Raw genomic sequence first — 24,082 nt, forward strand, 5'->3', positions numbered from 1 at the left:
TGACAAACAACAATAAGAAGTTCCAGGTAAAGGACGCTTGAGTGATGCGGACAATAGATGTGTCTGTACGGAGGACGACACGAATATTGAAAGTAGGATTTATCACAATTGCATGCACGTGCACAGACCTCAGAGGCCAGTTGTCAAGGCAACGGCTGAGGCTGGTCAAAAAAAGAAAATCCAAGCCTAAGAAGATATAGAAGTGTTGCTGCCGGCAATTACACAAACACACACACACACACACAGCAATTAGCACAATCAGGATAAACATTTAAGTTTAATGACTGTTTATCAAGCAGGCTCCCAGATGCCTCCAACATGTCCTAATTTCATGCAGCGACATGCGCCATTTTCACTAAATCACAGCACCAATAGTTTTTACAATGTCAACAACATCCATAGTGCTTCCTGTCAAAGTGGCGCTCCAGACCGTGCGGGTTATTCTAATGCTTGCATGGCATAACAATAGTGCATCAATGTATTCAACAGCATAACAAAAGGTCCCACAGAAGGCACCTTTTCCATTTGAAGGAGGGGGAGCTCAGTTGAGAGTAAATTATTCATTAACGGTGCAAAAAATAGTGCAGTTTGGCAAAAAGACCACAAGGGGCACTGTGTACATATAAGAGCTGCAGTGCAGCAAGCATGAGCTCATCGCACTTCTCCCTCTGTAACTCACCCCCCAATCCTACCTCACTAACCCACCCCTAGCCCCCCCCACACCCATCCCTCTGCGCCCCTCCTCTCCCCTCGCTCACCATTACATAAGTTAATGCAGCACACACCCTCATTATTCTGCAGGCAGGCGCCGCGAGGAGATGCAAGGGAATATGTCATCGAAAGTAGTATAACAGCACAAAAAAGCCCAAGAAGGCTGTTTTCATGTTTTCAAACCACACGCCCATAAAAACAAACAAACAAAAAAAAAACACAGCATACGTGGACATTTTACAGTAATGACACACACACAAGCGTTTTCTTGTTTTAAATACTGAACCATTTTAATTGTGGTTTGCATTCTCTTTCTCACCATACGCTTGGAAACATAAAGGGGGGGGCATCTGTCTTAAACAAAAACAAACTGGCATCCTCAGATGATTAGCATTTCAAACGGTGTTCAGCTCAACGTGAGATGTGTAGCTACTGCAGCAAAGTTCTCGTAGAAAGGAAACCTGCAGCCATGGGAGACTGACTGTGTTTGGTTCTCAAGCTGGCCTACATGGTCATTAAAGCATTTATCACATTTCAGCACGATAGGAAGGAAAAAGATAATAAGCAAAAGAAGAGGAAGCATTTTCCACAAAGACAACAATGAAGAACATCATTTACTAGCATGGACTTACTCTTTACGCCCTGATACAGCAAAGCACTCAGTGAGATGGGAGTACTGAATATTATAAGCAAGTTTGAACAGATGAGTCTTAAAGGTGGACAGGTCAGTGAAGTGATGGGCGGGTGCAGGAAAGGAGTTCCAGAGGGACGGGGCAGCCAAAATAAAGGCTTGTCTAAAAATACAAAGCACTGTAGCCTGCATAAAACATGTACTTCACTGTTTTTTTTTACTTCTTAGTTTGTATACTAGGTAGAGCTACTGTCTTGAACAGGGGTGGGCAAAGTTTTTGACTCGCGGGCCGCATTGATGACAAAATATACGGGGGGGGGGGCAGACTATATATTTTACACGTAACAGTCCACCTGGTATTATTGTATCTGTAAAATTGTCATGCAATCTGCTATTATTATTTATTATTTTATATTTATATTTAAATATTTTAAAAATAATAAAATATTATAATAATTACAATAAAATTACAATAATATTTATTATATTATTATTATGTAAAATATGCAAATATAATAATATTATATATAATTAATATAATAATTAGCATTAATATGATAATTATAATAATCACAATAGTTCTAATAATAATTATAATAATCTAATAATCTAATAATAATCTAATAATAATAATTATTATTATTATTATTATTATTATGTGCTTGTGTCCCTTTTTTCAGGAGCACTTTGTAAACAACAGACCATGTCAAAGAACGAAATTGATAAAACCATCAAAAGGTTGGCTCAGGCCATGATGCCAGGTTGTATGTTGAGTTTAAATGAAATACTTTGGAAAGATTGGGCGGGCCGTATTCAAACACTTGGCGGGCCGGATGTGGCCCCCGGGCCGTAGTTTGCCCACCCCTGGTCTTGAACAAGGTCGTGTCTCCAGAAAGAAAGAATAAAAAACTGCAGAGGGTAACAGCAAATGGCAGACTAAATAAATTAAAAGATGCAAACTGGTGCATCCCACTCTGGAAGAAACCATGGAAACAGACGGAGGATTCCCAATGTAAACCTATTTTCCACCAGATAAGCACTTGCAAATTCTACAATTCAGAACAAAAAGTCTCACTGGATACCAAGAGTACACATTTGGTTTCTCACCATTGTGGTTCCCCTCAACATATAAATACTATAATTACAAAGATATATTAGTAAGATTTGGAAGCCACACCAACTCAAGAACCACCATTATGGCTGCTTCACATCACAACATTTTATCTTCCATGCGAGCGACGTCTAAGCTTTTCCACCCAAAAAGAATATTTTTCTCTCACCGCAGTGGAAATGCAAGCACGCCTTGGCAGATCACCGTGTTTCCATGACTAGCACTTCCTCTTTCCCAGCCCCTCCCCCATATCCCTCCAAAAAAAGTCTGATCCAGCCAAAGCAACAAACCACGGGGGGCCGGTGTCTTCTCCAAATCATCAATACATCCCAGTATTAAAAGTCTTGTAATCGGTTTACCTATGAAGCAGTCCTGATTGGTCAGGTGTTCCAAACTTCCTAGATACGACTTAGTCCTGCAATAGTCCGGTCCCTGATATGTTCACTGTGGGATAAGGTGGCACGGCTGACCAGCTCGAGAGCCATATCGTAAATAAGTAATGCGGTCTGACACACTCGAATGACAGATGGATCAGGTGGTGCGCTGTTTCAGTTAGAGTCCTGTCTGGGTCAAAACTTGATGTTAGCAAGTGAGTTTTAACTGAATGGTTATGCCAATGGCATATAAACATACTGTACTAGTCCGACATTTGAACACATCATTTCATTCAATAATAGTATGCCAAATTGTGTTTATTATTATATTAATAACAGAATTACTCCTTACTTTCATTCATTCATTTTCTACCGCTTTTCCTCACGAGGGTCGTGGGGGTTGCTGGAGCCTATCCCAGCTGTCTTTGGGCGAGAGGCGGGGTACACCCTGGACTGGTCGCCAGCCAATCACAGGGCACATATAGACAAACAACCATTCACACTCATACCTATGGACAATTTGGAGTCGCCAATTAACCTAGCATGTTTTTGGAATGTGGGAGGAAATCGGAGTACCCGGAGAAAACCCACACATGCACGGGGAGAACATGCAAACTCCACACAGAGATGGCCGAGGGTGGAATTGAACCCTGGTCTCCTAGCTGTGAGGTCTGCGCGCTAACCACTCAACCGTCGTGCCGCCCTACTCCTTACTTATTATATATAAAAATATATATGTGCGATTAATTCAGTTAACTATGGACAAAAATGTGATTAATCAAAATCTAATATTTTCATTGATTGACAGCCCTAATACACACACACACAATTTTTCTTCTTTCTCTTTCAGCTTTTCCCTTCAGGGGTTGCCGCAGTAAATCAATCTCCCCTCATGTCCTTCTTCACTACATCCATAAACCTCCTTTTTGGTCTTCGTCTACGCCTCCTACCTGGCAGCTCTAAACGCAGCATCCTTCTACCAATATATTCACTATCTCCAAACTATGTCCAAACCATCTCAGTCTGGCCTCACTGACTTTATCTCCAAGGCCGCTAACATGTAATGTCCCTCTGATGTACTCGTTCCTGATCCTATCCCTCCTGGTCACTCCCAATGAGAACCTCAGCATTCGCATCTCTGCTACCTCCAGTTCTGATTCCTGTCAACATGGCTGGTCTCACCACAGTTTTGTGTAAAAAATACAAGAGATACACACACACATACATATATGGTATATCAAAGAATTTGACACATTTTAAGGCCATAATTTAGAATTATTGTATAAGCTGTATCCAAAGTGGTTATTGTCTTCAACCATCATCATTTTTGACTATACCTCCAACTAACATGATGGATAAAGACCAGCGAGCTCCACCGCATGATGTAATATACCATTATTGCCACAGGAACATGACAAACAAAGTGTTTGATATATCATGAAAGAAAATTAAATGTACCACAAAACTACAAATAAATTGTGCAAGTTGCATAAATATGTGAAATAATTTTTCAAAGGTTTTGTTTTGGATTTTGTCATTCATTTAATCTGCACAATGTGACCCCAAGTGAAAGGTAAAAAAAAAAAAAAAAAGATAATAAGGCTTAAGGGAACTGATTATTCTCAAGGCGTTTTATCAACCACATGTTTGATAAGGTAGACTGTCCCAAAAGACCTTGACAATGTCTTAACTGTTCTCTGCACATCTTATATGATATACAAGGTGTTCGGAAAGTCACTGTGCGCTCATGTTTTTTGTATTAGTAGTACTCGGCTAACACGTGAACAGGAAGTGAATAAATGTACTGCAACAGATGTGGAATGAATTAAATAAGATGCGCTTATTTTTTTATTCCTTCTAGACATGTGGAACTGTGATATGAATTATGTGATGTGTTCTATTTTAACTTGTATGCATGTTCAAACAAAATCAACAATTAACATTAACATGTATTAAAAGAAAATGGGAGATATACAGGAAACAGAATGAGTGTATGATGCCAAATGCTGTGGAAGACAAGCAATATTCTATACTGAAATACATGTGTCAATAAAATAAGAAGTGCAGTTTCCGAACATCCTTGCATTCCAGCGGTTTTTAAATGCATCGTATTCGTCAGAACTGCTGCGGTCAGTCAGAAAATAACAAGCCCACGGGTCCACACGCCAGATGGTCCCCTACCTTATAGTTCTGCTGGAAATGCAGTACTTCCACATTGCATTCCACACTGTAGTGACATCACCGGAGACCTCAGACATACCCCCCAAAAATGTGCATGGTTGGGTGTTTTTCCAAAAAAAAAAAACTCCAAAAAAAAAAACACTGTAGAGAACTGACCAAAGGAAATCGAGTTGGAGTTCACTCCCTTCCACCACAAATTACAACCCTCATCCTTCCCTTTCCATGCAATATCCCACAAAGAGATTCTTTTTCTCTGCTTTTAGGTTTGAGTCCCACTCCAAGTCGCTGCCCTCGCCAGCTGACGCCTGATGACCAAGTAAGGTAACAACCCTGTATGTATAGCAGAAGAAGAATCACCCCTCTTCTGAACAAAAGCACTCCACCCACTACAACTCCTTCTGCTCTCTGCACTCCGCTTCCTCTTTGTTAGGTCTTTTAGGAGCCATCGTCTACTCATGTGATCCCTGACAGTGATGGGCAGGGCCTCTGCTTTTGGTTTCAATCCGAGAACGAGAAGGGAACCAAAGAGATAAAGATGTGGTCCTCGTAAAAGTTGGGCTCGAGTCCAACAATCACATTGCTCTCAATGGGAAGTCCGCACTCGGGGAGGGTGAATCCCAGTTCAGCAGCTGGGAGAAGCTGTTTTGAATGACTCTAATCATTCTATTGAAACAACACAGTCATGGGTACAATATGCATGCATGCAAGATGTAATGCGTTACACCCGATGATTGGAATATTCCAATGAAAAAAAAATACCACTGAATTATACACACAGCTGTGAATATACTTCCTTCATGTCCGTCATTACCACAAGGAGAAGGAATCAAACCTAGCCGGCACTGGGTGGGGTACAGCTTTGACAGATGACCAGCCAATCATAAGGCCGACACATACAAGACTTTTTACACGTTTAAAAGGACAGCTATAAAAAGACTACCAAGATAAATATGACCACATTTCCACAATGACACTTAATGTGAGTTACAGAATATTTTGATTCATAAATGTGACTGTCATACATTCAGGACTCATTAAAAACAAAAATGACTTGCCCATGGGGAATCCTTAAGGTGAGAACTACTTGGCCGAACTTGCCCCATGTAAAATGAAAAGACTGCCATAATGATATCATCTAATTTTTGTGGCTTTATTTCAGAATCTCAAATAAAGATTAAATGATTGTAATTTCTTTTGGTTGTTTTCCTACATAGATCATGACGTTGCATGGAAATCTGGATTGTCAAGAGACTTCTAGGCACTTTGCCTTGATAAATAAAAGTACATTCATGATTGAATAAACATTGTGCTTATTAAATAATAAATGACAACACAAGTTATTGGGTAATGTGATTGTTTCATCAGTTTTTGGTGTATAAACGATTCTGATTGGTCCATTTCAAGATTTGGTTTGCAAATTACCACCGGAATTACGCAGTCCGTGTTTTACCAACACCCAAAAGAACCGCTTTAAAAAAAAACTCTTGGCAGTATGGCATGCCAAAGTGCACTTGCCCGACGGGAATATCACTGATTGGATTTACTTGCCCGAATTTTGTTTTAACTTGCCCCGGGCCATCCGGACATCGTTATTGTCGAGCCCTGTACATTGGCATCCAACAGCAAGCAGGCATCCTGTATATGTTATATACACAACAAGTATAGTAAAAGTTATCATGTGTTTATTAATGGTACCTAGTGCTAACTGGACAATTATTTTCTCAATCTTTTGTTTTGTTTTGATGAGAGGTGTCAGACCAAAACACACCTTTTTTTTTTTTTTTTTTTTTTTTTACAGTTTAATAACTAGTAATGTCTGTGATTGGCTGGCGACCAGTCCAGGGTGTACCCCGAAGACAGCTGGGATAGGCTCCATTAACCCCCGCGACCCTTGTGAGGAAAAAGCGGTAGAAAATGAATGAATGAATCTTTCTTTTGTTTTGATGAGAGGTGCCAGACCAAAACACACAATTTTATATGTATTTTTACAGTTTAATAACTAGTGAAGTCTGTGATTGGCTGGCGACCAGTCCAGGGTGTATCCCAAAGTCAGCTAGGATAGGCTCCAGCACCCCCCGCGACCCTTGTGAGGAAAAAGCGGTAGAAAATGAATGAATGAATGAATCTTTCTTTTGTTTTGATGAAAAGTGCCAGACCAAAACACACATTTTTTTTTTTTTTTTACAGTTTAATAACTAGTAATGTCTGTGATTGGCTGACGACCAGTCCAGGGTGTATCCCAAAGTCAGCTGGGATAGGCTCCAGCACCCCCCGCGACCCTCGTGAGGAAAAAGCGGTAGAAAATAAATGAATGAATGAACTAGTAATGTTGATACAATGACAAGTGGATCCCGACCATGCTAACTAATTAGCTCACCAGAAGGTCACTTCCCATCCGAGAGGACGTATAGCCTCTATGCTACTTCTACTAAAACCCAACACAATGATTTTGATCGTTATAAAGCGTGCTTTATAGCCAAGGGAAATCCCATTCAGCGATGTCGCCTGCTAAATGTGTGATGCATTATTAATGTGTTCGTTATTCATATGTGTGAAGATATTAGCATATAAGATGTGCTTCTTTCACGCTTTGTGATGCAAACATCAAACACGACTGTAAACAAAGCTGCATGACCGCACCAATACAGTTAAACCTCCATTTATGAACCCCCCCTCTATGACGGTTCTTGTACACTGTCTGGGTTAATATAAAATATTGCCCCTAATAAAGTGATGTACTATTTTCTGCACATTAGTATAATTATTGTCTATAAAATGTATTTTTGTTATTATTAAATAATGAAAACCGACACACCACTGTAATTTTATTCAATGTTATTAGTGGTTCTTTTCCCCATGAGTCCAAAATAGACTAAAAAGGTGCACACTACTTCATAAGGATCGACATAAAGTGGTCAATTATGCAGAAATTGGCTCAGCTGCTTTTCTGTTTCAGCAGCTGGATCTTGATTGTTGGGTAAAAGGAGCATCTGAGGCCTATGTCATTAACGGCAGTAAATGACACAAGGGCATCTTTATGGTTTCAACGCAGCAGCAGGGGGATGGGGGGGTGTAAATTTATACAGGGGAGGGGGGGGGTGGTGTCTTTCTGGCACACTTGCAAGCACGTAGCATTAATAAATTGGTATACGACTCAAAAACAGAAACAAAACAAACAATTGCATCTAATCGCATGACAGGACTGGAATGTTTAGGTGAAATATTCAAAGTAAACATTCCCTGGGTACGCTTGATTCGAGGTGCAAAACCGGCCTGGCTAATGAGGTATAGATTATGCGGGAGGTGAAAGGTGAACAGAGCAGCTTCCCAGTGGGACCACGCATGAATACATTCAGCCATCGCATTCTTTTCAGAAAAGTAAACGCTAAACAGACATAAACAAGAGCGTACAAAGTCACTAAATAAAGTGATTCTGCGAGATGACAGACAGGACCTAGTTTGGTCAGAAAAATCAATAGTTCAACTAAACTAATGTCCTCCTCTTGAGCATCGCAGCACCTTTGCACACAAACACACAGACTTGAGGAAGTATCTCCAAATGTATTGATTTGGCGCCAAGGCGACACACACACACACACACACACACACACGGCCGTCAACTTTAACATCTTCAAACCTACCTTTTATAAAAGTTGTTCTGAGGGTGCAAGCACAGCACATGCCAGTAATCCAGGCAAAACGCTTTAAACTTCCACATCGTGGGGGCTCAGATGTTCCAGGGGGCAAAGCAGCGATGTGATCCAACACCGTTAAAAAACAACATGGTGGTAAATAAACACGACCCCGCTCATTTCTTCAGCCAGTGAATGTCTGGCGTGGATGTCCTGGATTTATCCTCTCCTCTGGAGCACAACCACAGCTACTGGATGACAGCCTGAGTTGCTGTAACCTTGCCAGGAACAGCCACGCCAATCCTGGACCGGTCTCAGTCACAATACAACAACCGGAAGAGTGGGACTTAATTGGACCACATAGTGATGCTCAGGGTCCAGGTCCCAAAAGAAGCTCTGTATTAGCAGCGAGGGCTGTGTTTAGCAGCGATCCAGGTCAGGCGGTGTGTGTGTGTGTGTGTCCTCTGTGGCGAGGGGTTCCACACAGTGCGTCAGCCCAGGATCCACTGAGAACCCGATCTCTGCATGGCTCCGGCAGGCACAGGTACGGAATGCGGAGGAAGGAGGAATGCTGCTCTTTAAACTTTCCACCGTTATTCCACTTCTCCTCTCCTCTTCCTATATCTGCCCCTTTCTCCTCATCCTTGTCTCCGTCTCACAGGCACCGCCGTCCGCACAGGACCTCCCAGAAATGTGCCGATTGCGGTTGCTGGGCAACACTAGAGTACTAGCGAAGCTTCAAAAGGAAGCCCAGCAGGGACGCATTTAATTGGCTGGCTTATCAGATAGGAGGGGCTGCGGCAATGTTGTATGACCACATGTCATGCATGTGTCAAAAACAAACAAATAAAAAAGGTTTCATTTGTTGAGGTCATGGGGGAGAAATAGCAGAATGATTCCTAAAATTATATTAATAATGAAATATTAGGTTAATGAGGTAGATTTATATATAGAATATAATCAACGTGGAAAAAAAATAACAGCATTTTCCCATCAGGATTAATTTGCATTGAACAAATGCAGTTTTGTTCTTTCTCTGCAGTAGTTCAACCCCGTCCCAGCACAGGAAAGATGGCCTCTCATCAATATGCAGCCTCCGGCCGGGTCCAAGCACACAAACACTCAGCGTAATGCATATTTACACAAACAAGCAAACCCCTGTACTGAAATCAGAACATGCAAATAAACATGCATATTTACATGTTAGCAGACTAACTGGAATGGTTTCGACTTTCCTGCCCCCCCCCCCGCCGCCCACATCCTAACAAAATAAAGAAGGAGCCCGGGTGTCACAAGGGCTGCACATAAAAGCCTGAATGACGGCGGGGACACACAAAGGAATTAATTAATCTACACACCCATTCATCAGCCATTTTCTCACAATTCACACCTCCTAATTTACACGCGCCTCACAGAAAATGGACTAGCTTCTATTCTACATACCCCCCCCACATATTTGACTATGTTAATAATAATGTGAAGTAATGTGAAGCATATATATCATATACTCCAAGATACTTCTTAAAAAATGGAAAATTTAATTTGGTGGCAAGGGTGGGGGGTGAAAAACTGCTACCTATCAGGAGGAGTGATTAGGTGGCGTGAAAAAATGGCCCTCAAATACAAATTATAGGCTTTTATTAGGTTGATACCGTGCAGGGTGGTGCGTGGGAAATGGACGCAAAAAGGATGTGATTCAGTATGCATGTACTGAATATTGGAGAGGCAAGAAAAATAAAAAATAAATAAATAAAATAAAAAAAACTGGACAGGGCACATTTAAAGTACTATTTAGCAAATTATTATTATTATTATTTTATTTTATTTTTTTACAGGAAAATTAACCATTATAGGCTCCAGCATACCCCTGCGACCCTAATGAGGATAGTATAGAAAATCTTGTTTTACAATCCAACTTTTATTTACTTCATAATTTCCTCATGAAGTAGCCTACTAACGAACATACCGACACATTTTATGACTTTTGTTAATGGAATTTATTTTCGTTGCCTGCCTGCTTGCGCCACAATTAGGCCCGTTGCCATAATCAATAAACTGCACGATAAATAAAAACAAACCCAATCATTTTGCTGGCCTCGATATATTGACGTGTACCAAACACCAAACGGATTCACTCTATACATCTATCTCAGCACCTGAGTGTGTTGGTTGTATAATGGAATGAACGGAGTGAGTAAACCCTCCTGTCAGTCATTCAGTCTCTTTGTCCCAGCGGGTGGAGGCGGGGCACGCAGAGAGTGCTGCAGCAAACGCTGTACATGAATGAAGGCGCTAAAGCAGGGGTCTCAAACATGCGGCCCGTTTGAGGCCCCCTGCGTTGATATGAAAGTTTAATGTTAGTGCGGCCCGCGCAAGTTTGATATGGATGCTGTATGGTATCATGTACCCAGAAAAAATTATTAAGTTTGATTAATGTTCATGTTAAAGGTTAAATAACTGTTAATAGTTATCCTCCCTATCCGTGTGGAAGTGGTAAGTTTTTGGCTATTTAAGTTTAAAGGAAATAACTTGAAGGCTACCGTTTAGGTCGCTAGCTCTCTAGTTTGCGAGTTAGCATGTGTCTCAAGACCCTGCAGTTGCGCAATATGTTGTAAATAAAAAGAGTATAAATGTGACTATAGTCGTGTTTTGTCATGTCTACAGGGCTCTAATAATGCTTTGTTCATTTTAATCTGAAAAACATAATTTGTCGACCCACCAACTATATGTGGTTTCTTAAGTTTTTATTATTTGCCGTTTTAATATTATTATATTTATTTATTTATTACTGATTGATTGATTTTCTTTATTTTTGATTTGTTTATTTATTTTTCATCTTATTTTGTGTAGAAAAATAAAAAGTAAGATATTTGAGAACAGTGGAATGTTTTATCAGAGCTTTTATTGTAGAAAATTGGAACCAAAGCAAAGTTTTTTTTCATTTTTTTTCATTTTTTAATAAATGCGTTTTAATAAATGCCCAAACCCAGACCCAAGCTCCAGTGGCCCCCAAGTAAATTGAGTTTGAGACCCCTGCGCTAAAGGAATGGATTATAAGCCTTAATGTGGGAATATTTCGGTCTTGGGGTGGCGGTCAGTCATAAAAAATACAGTATTTAGTGTCTTGGTTGACCATGGGCATCATCCAACAGTAGAACAAAATCCACCATGCTTACCTTGGTGTTAATCAATATCCACGCTGAACATATCACAGATCTAAAGGCCATAAAGGCACTAGCTGTGTAGTTAATCCTGGTTAAGAGCTGCATGACAGGCTCTTATTGTCTCTATGCTACCGCTGCGGCATTAAACTGCAGCACTCTTGACATGGGCCGATATTGAGCACTGCAGCGCCGGGACCCCGCTTCTCCCTGGGACTGACCCAGTCAATCAGTGATAAACTGCCCTAAAGGATGCGGCCATGACCTTCCCCGAGTGATGTGCAGTCCATAAACACTTGAATAGAAAATGGCCATCTGCAGAGAATTATCTTGTCATTGCTATTTCTCAAGGAGGATTCAGGTTGTTCACCACAGAGTTGATAAGATAACACCAGCGTGCAAATGTTTACAGCATTGCAAGGAGATTTAATCAATGTGACTAGCCATGAAATTAATTAAATGCCATCTTTGAAATCTGATAGAAGTGAAAGAGAAAAATAGAGGGGAGGGAAATGGAATATTTTGACAAAGAATACCCAACAAATCCTGGACACATGAACTCAAAATGAAGCTTGTGTGAAGGACAGCTGGCCTGATAGGATGTGTTGGAAAAGTTCTCCCCCTGGTGGCGCATTGAGGTATCGTCCACAACTATCAGCATTTATTTTCATTTTCTACTGCTTATCCTCTGGAGGGTCGCAGGGGGGTGCTGGAGCCTATCCCAGCTGTCTTCGGGCGAGAGGCGGGGTACACCCTGGACTGGTCGCCAGCCAATCACAGGGCACATATAGACAAACAACCATTCACACTCACATTCATACCTATGGACAATTTAGAGTCAACTATAAGCATTCATTCATTCATTCATTCATTTTCTACTGCTTATCCGCACGAGGGTTGTGGGGGAGGGGGTGCAGGAGCCTATCCCAGCTGTTTTTGAGCGAGAGGCGGGGTACACCCTGGACTGGTCACCAGCCAATCACAGGGCACATATAGACAAACAACCATTCACACTCACATTCATACCTATGGACAATTTGGAGTCAACTATAAGCATTCATTCATTCATTCATTCATTCATTTTCTACCGCTTTTCCTCACGAGGGTCGTGGGGGTGCTGGAGCCTATCCCAGCTGTTTTCGAGCGAGAGGCGGGGTACACCCTGTACTGGTGGCCAGCCAATCACAGGGCACATATAGACAAACAACCATTCACACTCACATTCATACCTATGGACAATTTGGAGTCAACTATAAGCAGATAAAACTAAATATAAAGGTCTTCAGTGTGGTTGTCCTTTTACTTCTTCACTTAAAATCAAAAACAGGAACGTGTCCAAATATGAAGGTGTAGAGTAGCATGCAGCAAAAGGACGAGAGGCCAGAATAACAAAAAAGGGTTATATAAGAATGGAATAAACACCTCCACCTTAATCTAGCTGGTTGGATGGACCATTCTGTGCAGTCCCAGCCAACTGCAATATGTCTGAAGGCCTCTCACACCCTCAGGCTGAGGGATACAACGGAAGGAGAATGATGTCATCCCTGTCAAGGACTGTCTCTCGCATGTCGGTTCACAAGTGTACATCTATGGTAGGGATCAACACACATAGTGTGAAGTAAGCAACTACAGCACATGCAGACAGAATAACATGATGAGCGACGTCGAGGTAATATGACACAACATGGCTGCTGATAAATATATCTGCTTCTTCCACGCCGAAGGAACAGATTGTTCTGGAGAAAGATGCATCTGTTTGTGATGCTCTCTCCTGTTCTTGGCAAAGACAGTGTCTTATTATGGGCTGTTTCAAGCTTGGGATGCATCAGAAACTTTAACTCACTGCCCTTGAAAAGCCAGCACAAGTAGTCGGCTTGATCGTTTTGTAAGTCAGCTGCCCAACACTCGGTGAGAGGCTGCCGATGTCCAGCTGTTGATGCTTTGGTGTGCAGACGACACGCTGTGTGAGCCGGAGCCAAAGCCTAAGCTATTTTGGTAAATGCCAAAAAGCCACTGTCACGTTAGAAGGGGTGGCAGACTACAGGTTGCTAGACTGAGTGACGCTGGTTTTCTATCTCAGCAGAAAGCCTCTTGATCCTTCTGTGATCCTATCTAACATGCTTAGGACCTCATTGCTATGTGGTGTAACCGTGAGGCCGCACAGTGGAGAAGTGTTCAAAATTGATCCAGTTGAGTTTGTAGTCTGTAAGCTCTTTTTTTTGTAAACGTCATTGCAAAACCTGTATTTGTTTTTTTTCCCTCCATAGTTTGGCTGGTCATGGGTTGGCCTGGGTTCAGTGACGTGAAATGAGATCGAGAGCTCGGAGAACTGGCTTACCTGTAACTTGCGTGTTGGACTCGCTGGCTTGTTATGTTAATTTAGTCAATGCAACATGTTTGTTTATATGCTGTTGAGTAGCCAGATAAGACCAGAAAATACAATATACAGTCATCTTTTGTTTATCAAGGTTAATTGATTCCAGACCCGACCTTTAATTTTATTTATAAATGGAATATTTGCACAGAGCATATAAAACCTGTTTATGACCTTATACAGTACACAGGTTTTTAACATTTTTACAGCCCTCTAGACCTGAAATAACACCCCATAGTCACCTTTATGCTTGTTTTACCCAATACAGCAAAAATCATAAGAGAAAATAAGACATACACGACACAAGCATTCTTCATCTTTTTTCTACTTCCTGCGGTAGCTATGGTATCATCAATGTAACATTACTGACACCTACTACATATTATCTTATGTATGTATTCAGCCATTTTTGTAATTGAAAATGCTTAATATAAAATGTAAAATCTGCTTAAATAGGCATATTTCTTAGTAATGCTGTATTCAACCACTAAAGAAAACAATCTTCAAAACAATCGATGCGCAAAGTAACAAGGGATTACTGTAAATTGTCATTCTTGTGATTGACAGCCTATCAATCCAAGGTGCACCCCCTCCCCCCAACTCTCACATTAATTTAGCTGAGATTGACTCCATAAACAGGATATTTTCTTTGACTTTGTTATGTTATTTGTTATGCGGTCAAATGTCTGCAAATTTGTCAAATTCAATAAAAACAAATGAGCTCTGAGTAATAACAGTAAAAAAAAAAGGGGGTGTGAAGTTATAGTGATTGGGATTCATTAATTAAATTCAATAAATTCTTACAGTTACTGAAGACGTGTAAAAATCCCTTCAGTATAAATCAACATTGCATTTACTCCCAATTAAAAGAAGATTTAAGAGCAGAAAAGACCAAAATGTTTTTTTTTTTTTTTTTTTTTGGTGAAGTGAATGTAAATTACAACATAATCAAATCCTCGACTAAACAAACAGCGATGTGCATGCTGAATGATCATCATTACGGCACTATACTATATGTGCAGCATCCATGTCAGCTGTAGTCACGTTGAGCAGTGAGCTGTCAGAGCAGCTCGAAGACAAGTGAAAAATCAAAGAGGTTGTTATGATGGCAAGAGCTGTACATACACAGCATGTTTCCACGCTTCAACAAATGATTCACTTCCAGCTCTGCAGAATTTTGCCATGGGATTTTCACAACATGCACTGATGCCATGTGAGCTGACAGGAGGCTCTGTGCCAGCCCCGTGTATGCGGGCAATGCAATGAAGTGCAGTTGGAGCCCTATGCAAGAGCACTTGGCATTGTGGAGGTTTATTCACAGCATTTTTATTTTTTTTTTTCTGCAGTGATTACGCTTTGTGCTTCCCCTGTAAAAAAGGTTCTGGTATCAATTCAGGAGAATGTGCTGTCAGCTGTGGTGACGTACTTGCTATTTCATCAGCACTGTCGTCATTTGAGCAAGGAGCGCAGCATTAAGATGCTCTAAGCTCAGCATTCCTGTTGTAGCGCCTTCTCAGCACGAATACAATCTAATAATGTCAATGAATGTGTTCACAAAATTATGTCATTCATCAGTTTACAGATTAAATAAATCTCTGTGTCATAATGTATTGGTCAACAAAGCAACATTAATTTATCCATTCATTCATTTTCTACCACTAATCCCCACGAGCGTCTTCAGTACACCCTGGACTGGTCGCCAGCCAATCACAGGGCACATATAGACAAACAACCATTCACACTCACATTTATACCTATGGACAATTTGGAGTCGCCAATTAACCTAGCATGTTTTTGGAATGTGGGAGGAAACCCACGCATGTACGGGGAGAACATGCAAACTAGACACAGAGATGGTTGAGGGTGGAATTGAACACAAAGCAACATCTAACATAACAATATAGACTTCCATCCATCCATTTCCTATACTTACAGTATCCTTTGCTTATTCTGTTGCAAGCTTGTCATCATGACCCCGGATCATGTGTCTGAATACATCATATTGTTTTGACAGCGCTATATATATCAAAATATATAAATATAGTTTAATATGTTTTTAAATAGTTCATACTGACTGACCAAACAAAAAAACAAAAAAGGCAGCGAGAGGCCTCTCTTGACTTGTGACAACTGTATGTTGATGAAGAATCCAATGGATTGAATGATATGGAAAGAGATTGGGAGCTCGGTGAACTTGCTTACCGTTAACTTATTAGTTGGACTCACTGGTTTGTTATGTTAATTAAGCCTCCTTCAATAAATGCAACTCAATAGTCCAGTGTGATAAATGTGTTTTTTTTTTGTTGTTTTTTTTTCGACTTATGTGTCTGATACTAGCGACGTATAATTAGGACAATATGGTTACTTACACTTACTTGTGTGGACTAGCCAGAACACTATCACGAGTCTAATATCTACAGTACATATGTTAATTTGACAATGATTGTACAATGTTAACTCAACTTTTTTGTTTTTGTTTTTATGCAAACAAAAGATTTGTAATATCTGTAGGTGACTGACCAATTGACCAAATTGTACGTCCTCACCAAATTAATTGACTGCTTTGTTAAGACTTTTTCCAACTCGCAATGCAGTGTGCATTGTTAGAGCAAGAAAACTCAACAATGGTTGCTATAAAAACTCAAAGACGCCTCCCATCCTGTCATATTTTACAGTACAACCCGAGGCAGTGTCTGCCTCCCTTCAGGCTAAACTAGTGAAGCATGTTTAAAGGCAAAGGCAGCCTTCAGCTAAGCCCTAGACTTCTGCTCTTAGCCTCTCAGCGCTGCGGACTCAATATTAGAATTCCACCAGGAGCTGACCAGAGAAGACAAAATGACATTTAGAACAGATCAGGCCCATTTCTGCTCCCAGTCCTCATTAAAAGGAGTACTGGTCCAACATATAGAGCAGCGGTCTGCTTGATGAGATGTCAAGCCAACACATTAGTGTCCATCTGCAGCTTGTGCCCCCCCTGTCCTTGAACAACAGAAGATGTTTCACAAAGTCATCAATTTCCACCTGTCTAAACTAGGCCTGGTCACGTTACTCTTTCAGGGTTGCAGCATGCAAACCAAATGGTGAAAAAAATTCAGGCATTCATTGGAGCGCTGATCTTTGTTATGTAAGTTTAGTCAAGAATATTCCCATCCGGTCCTGGAGTTGACTGGAATACAAAGTGTCTAAAATGTCACTTCCTGGTTGATGGATTATAGTCAAGTAGTTGGCTGGTAACAAACAAACAGGAGACAACATAACCTTTTCTGTCAGGCGTAGCAGATAAAAAAATAAATAAAATAAAATAAGCAAGAATGATCTTTCTAATCAAGCATGCAATTAAAGCCTGCATGACTGCACACATGGAAACATGGGAGATTCAAACCAGCAAACTGTATTAACTGTGAAGAACTCAGTGGAGACCCGTGAAGGTCTCATATATTCATTTGGTTGACTGATTCCCACCTATGCGATTAGATTACGACATAACGGGGTTAGGGTAATAGGGCTGATAAATATGAATGTGAACATTTTACAAATGGTCACATACACGCTACATGGCTGTTGAAAAGTCCACACGAATGTCAGCTGTAGACTGCAAGGTGCAAGTTAATATTACAGGCGTTGTGCGCTATAAAAAGCAAGGAGAGTTTGTACACAGGGACATTGAAACATAACTCACAAAACTCCAAAACAAACACAATTGCATGTAGAGATGTTCTCAGATGTGCGTTGGCAACACACAACAATGCAATATCACATACTACTTTATGTGGCACTCATGCAAGAGAACCAGTATTTAAAAAAAAAAAAAAAGCTGCAAGGAACCCATGTGCCCAAAAACGAAGCGTCAATCTACAAATGAGTCATTTACCGCAGCAATCCGACGCTCAAAAACAGTCGTCTGCATGACGGAAGTCAACACAAAACCACACATGGTATCATTTAATTCTCCAATCTTTGCATTTCACTCACTCACGCATGCAATCATTCCAGCTCGCTGCCCTTCCCCAGGACAGGAGACGTTGTTTACCAAGCACACCGAGAGGGAACGTGAGAGGACAGAGCAAGGTCTGGATGCCGTACGTGACTCAGCACTGACACTACAGACAGGATGTAGCTTCCACCACAAGCCCCCCCCCCCCCCACCACCGCCTCACGCCTCCATGAATGACCACTCCACCAGGCGGCTGGCGTTGTGTTGAATATGCTACTCACATGTCATACAACCGGTATCCGATGGCGGAGCCTGGTCTACTTGGGTGGGACCCCGAGTCTCTTGCCCGTCGGGGGTCCGTGCTGCTCACCACAGCGCGCCACACGCTCGGCTTGTCCATCCTGCCTGTATGCTGGTCAATGGGACTCAACGGTGGGACGGCGTGCACACACACGAGGCTCACTCACATTCACTCTCGCTCTCACTCGGCCAGTCACAAACACAGGCTGCCAGGGAGCAGTGTGCGTGATGTAATGAGGAGCATCCAAGAGGCAGCTGAGAGGGGGGGGTGAGGCTCTAGTGATGCTGGCGGAGGAGGAGGGGTGTGTTGTAGACTGACTGACAGGATCTGATGAAAGTGGAGCTTTAAAGCATGTTGGATGATGTGAGGCGGTACCCAGGGAGGCAGCCTCTCCGAAACCTGCATGGGAACTAAGGGAAGATTTATTGCCTCTTACATGCATCAAGGTACACCCCTTCCCTCCCTCTTATATCCTGTCAGTAGTAAAGTCCTCATCAAGGCCACCCGATTGGCTCCTTGGTCTCCATAGAAACAGGAGGATGTGTCAGAGGTAAGGCTCATTATCATGCTTTTTCTCTTACCACCACCCATTTTGTTTTCACTCCCTCTCTCTCTATTCTCCTCATTATATGCTTTTTCTTCTCATTTCTTGTCTTCTCGCATACCCACCCAAAAAAATCTCCACTCATCCTTCTCATCTTTCCCAGTTATGAGACCAATGTGGTGTCATTCAAAACAGACGAGGCTGTCCAACCCAATGAGGGCAGATGCGAAGATGCTGCATGGATGCAGTTAATGTAGTCTGCAGAGCAACACAAATAGACCAATAAGCAAAATGATGAAAATGTGACAAATACAGCCTGGAATTATGGTAAATCATAACCAATTATCAGTTTGTACATAGTGGCTTATAGAACGGATACCAAAACTCTGATGTCTGAAATAATGTCACACTAAGACATCATCCAAGATCCCACAGAACATAAGAAAACAAGGAGGGCAGGACAGAAAAGTCACCAATAGAGTAAAGGGACTAGGACATTTTGAGACACACTGCTGCTGATCTCACAGTCTCTGAGGGAGGATGCATTACATCGGGGCGGATTTGAAGTCACTCGATGTGTGAGGAAGAGAACTGAAGCTGAGGCGACACATCTTTTCAGACCTTTGCTGTTTTCTTAATGAACCTGTGTCGTTGCTAATTGCGCATGGATGTCATCTGAGTGCAATTACACCGTTTGTGTTCCTTGTAATTATCGAGGATGAGTGTTGATCCCTCCATTTCTGACGTACACTGATGCATGCGTGTAGTGCATAGCTGTTTGATACCAACAATACGTTCCTACACAATGGATTTGATTTTTGGCATGATTTTTAAAACATACCTTAACTGAGATTAATTCATCTATCAGTCAGGAACATGATATAAAGTCATTTCTAAAGCTTTGGGACTCCAGCACACCACAGTGAGAGCCATTATCTGATACCAACAATACGTTCCTACACAATGGATTTGATTTTTGGCATGATTTTTAAAACATAACTTAACTGAGATTAATTGATCTATCAGTCAGGAACATGATATAAAGTCATTTCTAAAGCTTTGGGACTCCAGCACACCACAGTGAGAGCCATTATCTGATACCGACAATACGTTCCTACACAATGGATTTGATTTTTGGCATGATTTTAAAACATAACTTAACTGAGATTAATTGGCCTGATGTGGCCACTGGGCTGTCGTTTGCCTACCCCCTGTCATAGCCAAGGTTCTATTTCTAATGTCAAAACTGGTAACAGGTACAAAGATTCCACTGTGTCACACTAGGATGACATCACATTGTTTAAGTCGCTGGTTCAGCAGACTGCAATGGATGGAAAAGGTCAATGAGGTTTTTGCTATTCCAAACATGACAACCTAAACTGAACTTTACTTCTTGGCGGAAACACGGCTTTTCATTCCTCTATTCACGGTTTTAATGATACATTCGGTCCTGGGAGTTATATTGCAACAGACCAGCAAGGTTAATACATTAGATTCAGCCGGATGACCTACAACATTATTACCATGTAGCCTTTCTTAGAAAAGAATCGGTAAGGTCACACTTAGTTCTCAAATGGGTATTTATATGGAAAATGCTTAGTCGGCAGTTTGAATGTAGGTCTCAGGAATCCTGATCCAATATCACACAACTTATAACAGCGCCAAAAGGAAGGAAAGGTACTTCCGAGCAGTGTTTTCACATGCCATCATTCTCAGAGCAGTAAGGTGCTCTACCCTGTGTGGTTGACTTGGAGTCAATTATTTTTGTGAGCCATGCTAGAAAAACAACAAAAATGTTCAAGATGATGCATGCGGTAGTTGTCAATCAGGGTGGCAATAAGGATAAATGAATTGATTATTAACAATTAAATAGAAACAGGAGACAAGAACATTCCAAAGAGGAGATAAAAGTACTAAAAAATATGAATTATTCTTATTTTATTTGGCATCTGTGGATCCAGTAAACCCACATGGATTTAACGATGCATCTGACGAGTTGTGCTCTCCGCTAGGTACTGTATGTTCAGTCTAGCAAGGTAAGTCTGTGGGGGAGGGGCTCACGTTTGGACACCGTTAGCTGGGTGAGTTAGCAGTCGGGGCACACAGACAGCGAAGAGCTGTGAGCTAAGATGCCGTTTCAAATCGACAAAGAGCGTTATGTGCATGGTTTGAGTGAAACCCGAATGTACACGCTCGGAGGCATGTGTATATAAAACACACAAGCACGGGACAAATTTAACATGTCATCATATTTTCTACCCAAGGGTACCCCAACACAGGGCGGATGTGGCCTTTTTAGATGTACACATCTTTACCTACAATGACCTCATGTTCACCCTACCACCATATGCTTGCTTTAACCTATGTGCTGCTTTACTTGCATAAACAGAGGAATGTGCACTGAATGCACAAATTATGAGCGCTACCATTATCATGTATTTCTTCTCTCGATGGTGGCGTTCCATTGGTTGGGTCACCAAGTGCCAAGAATTTGTCGTTAGGTCATCGACCCCTGTTCTATACAGTTCAACATTCCCAGACCAGTAGTGTTCATATAGGGCTTCATTTTAAAATGGTTCAGAAGTGGTTAAGATTAAGATTAAGATTAAGATATGCCTTTATTCGTCCGTTTTACTTCCTGTCAGTTTGAGTTTAAGTTGAAACTCTTGCAGGTTCCTTGTTAGTTTTGTTTATCTCCAGTCGCTCCTGATGCTCATGAATGAGACCCTTGAAGGTTAAAATGAGGGATATCATTCCCGCACATTTATTATTTACATGTTGTTTTCCTGCTTCAGTGATGTGTATGTACCTGAAACAATATTCTAGGTGTCTGAAGATGGAATTTCAAAATAAGAGGAGCCGAGTGGAAAAGTGTGCAGCCCATGACAAAAGTGCCCTGGGTTTGAATCCTGTGACCAGTGTATTATATCACAGTTTATGTGACGCCCTTGATACGGGGAGCCTATCCCAGCTGATTTTGGTGAAAATGGTGGGGTACAGCCAATCACAGGGCACATAGTCCGAAGATAGAATTTCAAAATAAGCATCCGAGTGGAAAAAGTGTGCAGCCCATGACAAAAGTGCCCTGGGTTTGAATCCCCCTGGCCAGTGTATTACATCACAGTTTATGTGATGCCCTTGATACGGGGAGCCTATCCCAGCTGATTTTGGGCTAAAAGGCGGGGCACACCCTGGACTGGTCGCCATCCAATCACAGGGCACATATAGACAAACAACCATTCACACTCACATTCACATTAACCTAGCATGTTTTTGGAATGTGGGAGGAAACCGGAGTACCTGGAGAAAACCCACACATGCACGGGGAGAACATGCAAACTCAACACAGAGATGGTCGAGGGTGAAATCAAACTCGGGTCTCCTAGCTGTGAGGCCTGCATGCAAACCACCAACGAATCTTATATTTACCAAAATTAAGTTCCCAACTAATTCACGGGAGGGCGTTCGGAGCACAAAATGTCGTAAAACAAAGTAGCCGACTTTCAGTCCTCAAAATCTCCTACAGTATGATTGACAGGTGCTCAATCTCGGGTGAAGTCCACCTTTTGCTGTCAGCTGCGATAGACGGCGGCTTCTGTGTGACCCTGAGCAGGATAAGTGGTACAGCAAATGGATAGATGGATGGATGCCCTGATACCACTTGGCATCGCTAAAGTGGCTGCCAGTCTCTGCTGAATTGCTTGAATCCAGATAGCAACAGCAACTTCTGTTTCGTAAACCCAACATGTCGCTTTTTTTTTTTTTTTTTTTTTTTGCCCTTGTTTAGGGTCAGCCAGCTTAACGGGATCTTTCTTATCAAGCTGAGACAAGACACGCTGCAGTGTGACATGCATGCCTTTGCACAGTGTGTATGAACAAGAGCCCTGCTGGAATAGTCTGAGTCACAAGCCTTATCTTCTCCCGGGGGCTGCTCCACAGGGAGACCGGATCATGCTCAGGAGACACAGTGTCGCCGTGACAACAGCCACTTGAGTGCTACAAGTCACCAACCACAAGGTGGCAGTGCATCACCTCAGCTGAGTAAACAGGCCTGATGCGTTCAGGGTCAATGTTAGGAGAACGTGTCCTTCAGATTGCAGTTTGCAGAGCAGCGAGGAAAAAGCACTTAACTTTTTCATAATGTAAATAAAGCAGAAGGTGTACTGAGAAGGCCTGAGCTTATGAATATGAATTCATTCTATATTATACAGTTCTTTTCTACCAACTTCCAATAAGGCTCAGTTCTTTTCCAGCTTGATTGTCCCCCAGTGGACAAAGGTAATGGTTGAACGAGGGTGATGAGGAAGCAAACAATGTCTTTTCAGAATAGTAGAAACTGTTATTATTGCTTCCTGTAGATCAGTGCTTCTCAAATAGCGGGACGGGTCCCCCCTGGGGGGTTTGCGAAAGGCAATTTGACTCTTGAATATGCTTGCATGCTCTCCAATTTGTTGTATTTTCCTGGTTTCATTTTTAAGTTTAGTCTATACCAGGGGTCTCAAACACGCGGCCCGCGGGCCAAATGTGGCCCGCAGGACACTAGTTTGAGGCCCCCGCCTTGATATGAAAGTTTAATGCTAGTGCGGCCCACGCAAGTTTGATATGGATGCTGTATGGTATCATGTACCCAGAAAAAATTATTACGTTTGATTAATGTTCATGTTAAAGGTTAAATAACTGTTAATAGTTATCCTCCCTATCCGTGTGGAAGTGGTACGTTTTTGGCTATTTAACTTTAAAGGAAATAACTTGAAGGCTACCGTTTAGGTCGCTAGCTCTCTAGTTTGCGAGTTAGCATGTGTCTCAAGACCCTGCAGTTGCGCAATATGTTGTAAATAAAAAAAAGTATAAATGTGACTATAGTCGTGTTTTGTCATGTCTACAGGGCTCTAATAATGCTTTGTTCATTTTAATTTGAAAAAAATAATTTGTCTACCCACCAACTATATGTGGTTTCTTAAGTTTTTATTATTTGCCGTTTTATTATTATTATTATATTTATTTATTTATTACTGATTGATTGATTTTCTTTATTCTAGATTTGTTTATTTATTTTTCATCTTATTTTGTGTAGAAAAATAAAAATTAAGATATTTGAGATCAGTGGAATGTTTTATCAGAGCTTTTC

General features: G+C 41.4%; 1 protein-coding gene across 4 annotated transcripts in view; it reads right to left on the reverse strand.

Annotated features, from left to right (window-relative positions):
- The window catches only part of LOC131104650 (IQ motif and SEC7 domain-containing protein 1-like), a 104,770-nt gene that overhangs the window by 38,290 nt on the left and 42,398 nt on the right, over positions 1-24,082 (reverse strand). Inside the window, exon 1 of one of the 4 annotated variants that reach the window (XM_058052049.2) lies at positions 18,391-19,178. The exons of 2 other annotated variants lie outside the window; for them this stretch is intronic. In XM_058052049.2, the coding sequence (XP_057908032.2) occupies positions 18,391-18,509 (119 nt within the window). In that variant the 5' untranslated portion in view covers positions 18,510-19,178. Of the gene's footprint in view, positions 1-8,649; positions 8,992-18,390; positions 19,179-24,082 lie in introns of those variants that run through there. One more of the 4 variants, XM_058052052.2, reaches the window with a different exon arrangement.

This window comes from Doryrhamphus excisus, linkage group LG15 (genome assembly GCF_037039965.1).
Source record: "Doryrhamphus excisus strain RoL-2023G ecotype Guam linkage group LG15, RoL_Dexc_Guam_v1.1, whole genome shotgun sequence".
Lineage (NCBI taxonomy): Eukaryota > Metazoa > Chordata > Actinopteri > Syngnathiformes > Syngnathidae > Doryrhamphus > Doryrhamphus excisus.